This window comes from Merops nubicus, unplaced genomic scaffold, assembly GCF_000691845.1.
Source record: "Merops nubicus isolate BGI_N331 unplaced genomic scaffold, ASM69184v1 scaffold46381, whole genome shotgun sequence".
Taxonomy (NCBI): domain Eukaryota; kingdom Metazoa; phylum Chordata; class Aves; order Coraciiformes; family Meropidae; genus Merops; species Merops nubicus.
In genome coordinates this window covers 7,198-9,104 of record NW_008587130.1, presented here as the reverse complement: position 1 = coordinate 9,104, position 1,907 = coordinate 7,198, and the positions used below count along the sequence as shown (strand labels likewise).

The 1,907-nt window shown below is 39.1% G+C and overlaps 1 protein-coding gene across 1 annotated transcript in view; it reads left to right on the top strand.

The window, feature by feature from the left end:
* Window positions 1-598: 598 nt before the first annotated feature.
* The window catches only part of LOC103781113 (chromosome unknown open reading frame, human C5orf34), a gene marked incomplete at both ends in the record, with an annotated part of 8,048 nt that continues 6,739 nt past the window's right edge, over window positions 599-1,907 (top strand). The window contains one exon of the mRNA XM_008948815.1: window positions 599-1,245. Coding sequence (XP_008947063.1) covers window positions 599-1,245 — 647 coding nt within the window. The remainder of the gene's footprint in view (window positions 1,246-1,907) is intronic.

The window sequence follows — 1,907 nt, the reverse complement described above, 5'->3', positions numbered from 1 at the left end:
CTTTCAAACCATTACATATTTTGGTGCCCAACCCTAAGACCTTGACAACTGTTACTTTATCTGGGCTGCTGTGGGATTAAGTAAGATTATTCACCTAGCTGCAAAACATTTTCAATAAACTTCCTCTTTGGTGAGAACACATAAATACACGCTATGTGCCATTTTACAGGTTTAATTAATTTTATAAATAAAGGAAAGATTTCAGAGCACATGGGATTTTAACACAAACAGTTTTGTGAGGGCTTTCCATGAAGTCTGCTGATAACTGATATAATCGAGATAATTCAGGATTTCCCTTCAGTGTTTCTTAAGCGGTTGGAAACCATCAGTAGGTACTTGTGCCTGGTAAGTTGGCTGTGGAGCTTACTCATTCATGAACACATATTAAATTAAAACATTATTGCCATGTAGAACTGCATTAGAACAGGAGGAAGCAGATACAAAGGTTAGATATTTTGCTTCCTTTTGAGTTCATGTATGCAAACAAATACAGAGTTTCTTGCCATACATCATCTTGCAGAAAGACTATATTCATTTAAATGTAATTCCTGAAAAGCAGAGTTTTTTTATCATCTTTCAATCCTTTTTGTTGTACTAGATTCTTTTCAGTGATGTCGTGGAAATCAGATGGCCTGACCCTGCTACAGCTGATCTGACAAAACATATAGACAATGGCATTGTGCAGATCTCGTCAGTTGATGGTTATGCTCACCTTTACCTGTCAGAACTGCCGCAGGAATTTACAGTGGACTTCTTGTGCAAAGTCAGCCAGTCACTTGCACCATCCTTATGGTCCTCTGCAAAGGACAGCAACTATCAAACCAGAGATCAATATGGAAAATCAAGTAAAAGTTCTATTGCAGAAATTTCATTGAAACAAACAAGAATAGCAAACAAGAAGAATGAACATGTTTGTGCTGAAGGTAAATGCAGAGAACCAACAAAACCAACACAGCAGAAAGACAGAGATGGAGTCCCTTTGTTATACAGAGATGGTTCTTTTGAATACACATGGGTTACACAGCACTGGTCTGTTTCCTCCTACCCTGAAGAATGGAAATACCCTTTGTCATTGGCACTACTGTGCTCTAACTTAAATGCTGTTCAGAATGTAACGAAGGCACGTGAAAAAAACAACCATACATCTACAGCAGCTGATGTTTTAACAGCCCCTGAAACCCATGAAACAGTTTCTCGTTTACCTACAGCTCTGCCTCTCAGCTGCAGAGCTCCACATTTACACAGGTAATTTAAGCTCTTTACTTTGCAGTTTTTAATGTATGGTTTACAGTTCTGCAATTTGGAACTTCATTCAACTGCAGCAAAATAACTGATTTCAGAAAGGCTATAACCTTTTTTTTTAACAAAGGGGTTTTTTAGGAACTTCTTGAAACATCACATTTTTGAAAATAACATTCTGTATCCTACTCTAAGGAATGTATAGTAATTAGTCCACTGGAAAACAAAATTCTGACATGCTGTGTAAATATGAAGAAGATAATACTCAAAAAATACCCACAGGTTTTGGGTTGGTTTGGGTTTTTTTTTTCATTTTTGAGAAGCTAATACTTCTGAGGTGAGCCAGTGGCATACATTCTCTGTCAGCACAACTCAAATCAGAAGAACCTTTGTGGGTTTGCAAACTGATTTAGTAACTAATGTGGATAACTAAGGCAGGGGACTCTGAAAATGCACGGGCTCTATTTCTTTGGATAGATGAGTGTGCATCTGTTTTGGTACAGACATGATTAGCAGCACCGTTGCGTGAAGAGAAAGGGGTAGGGGAAGGGGTAAGGGAGAGACAAATTCGTTAAGAGACAAATCCCCTGGCTTTCTAGCCGGTCCTCAGCTATTAGAGGGGCTGGGGGCGGCTGAACTTGTCTCTCAGTAGGCTCCAGCGAGAGGCG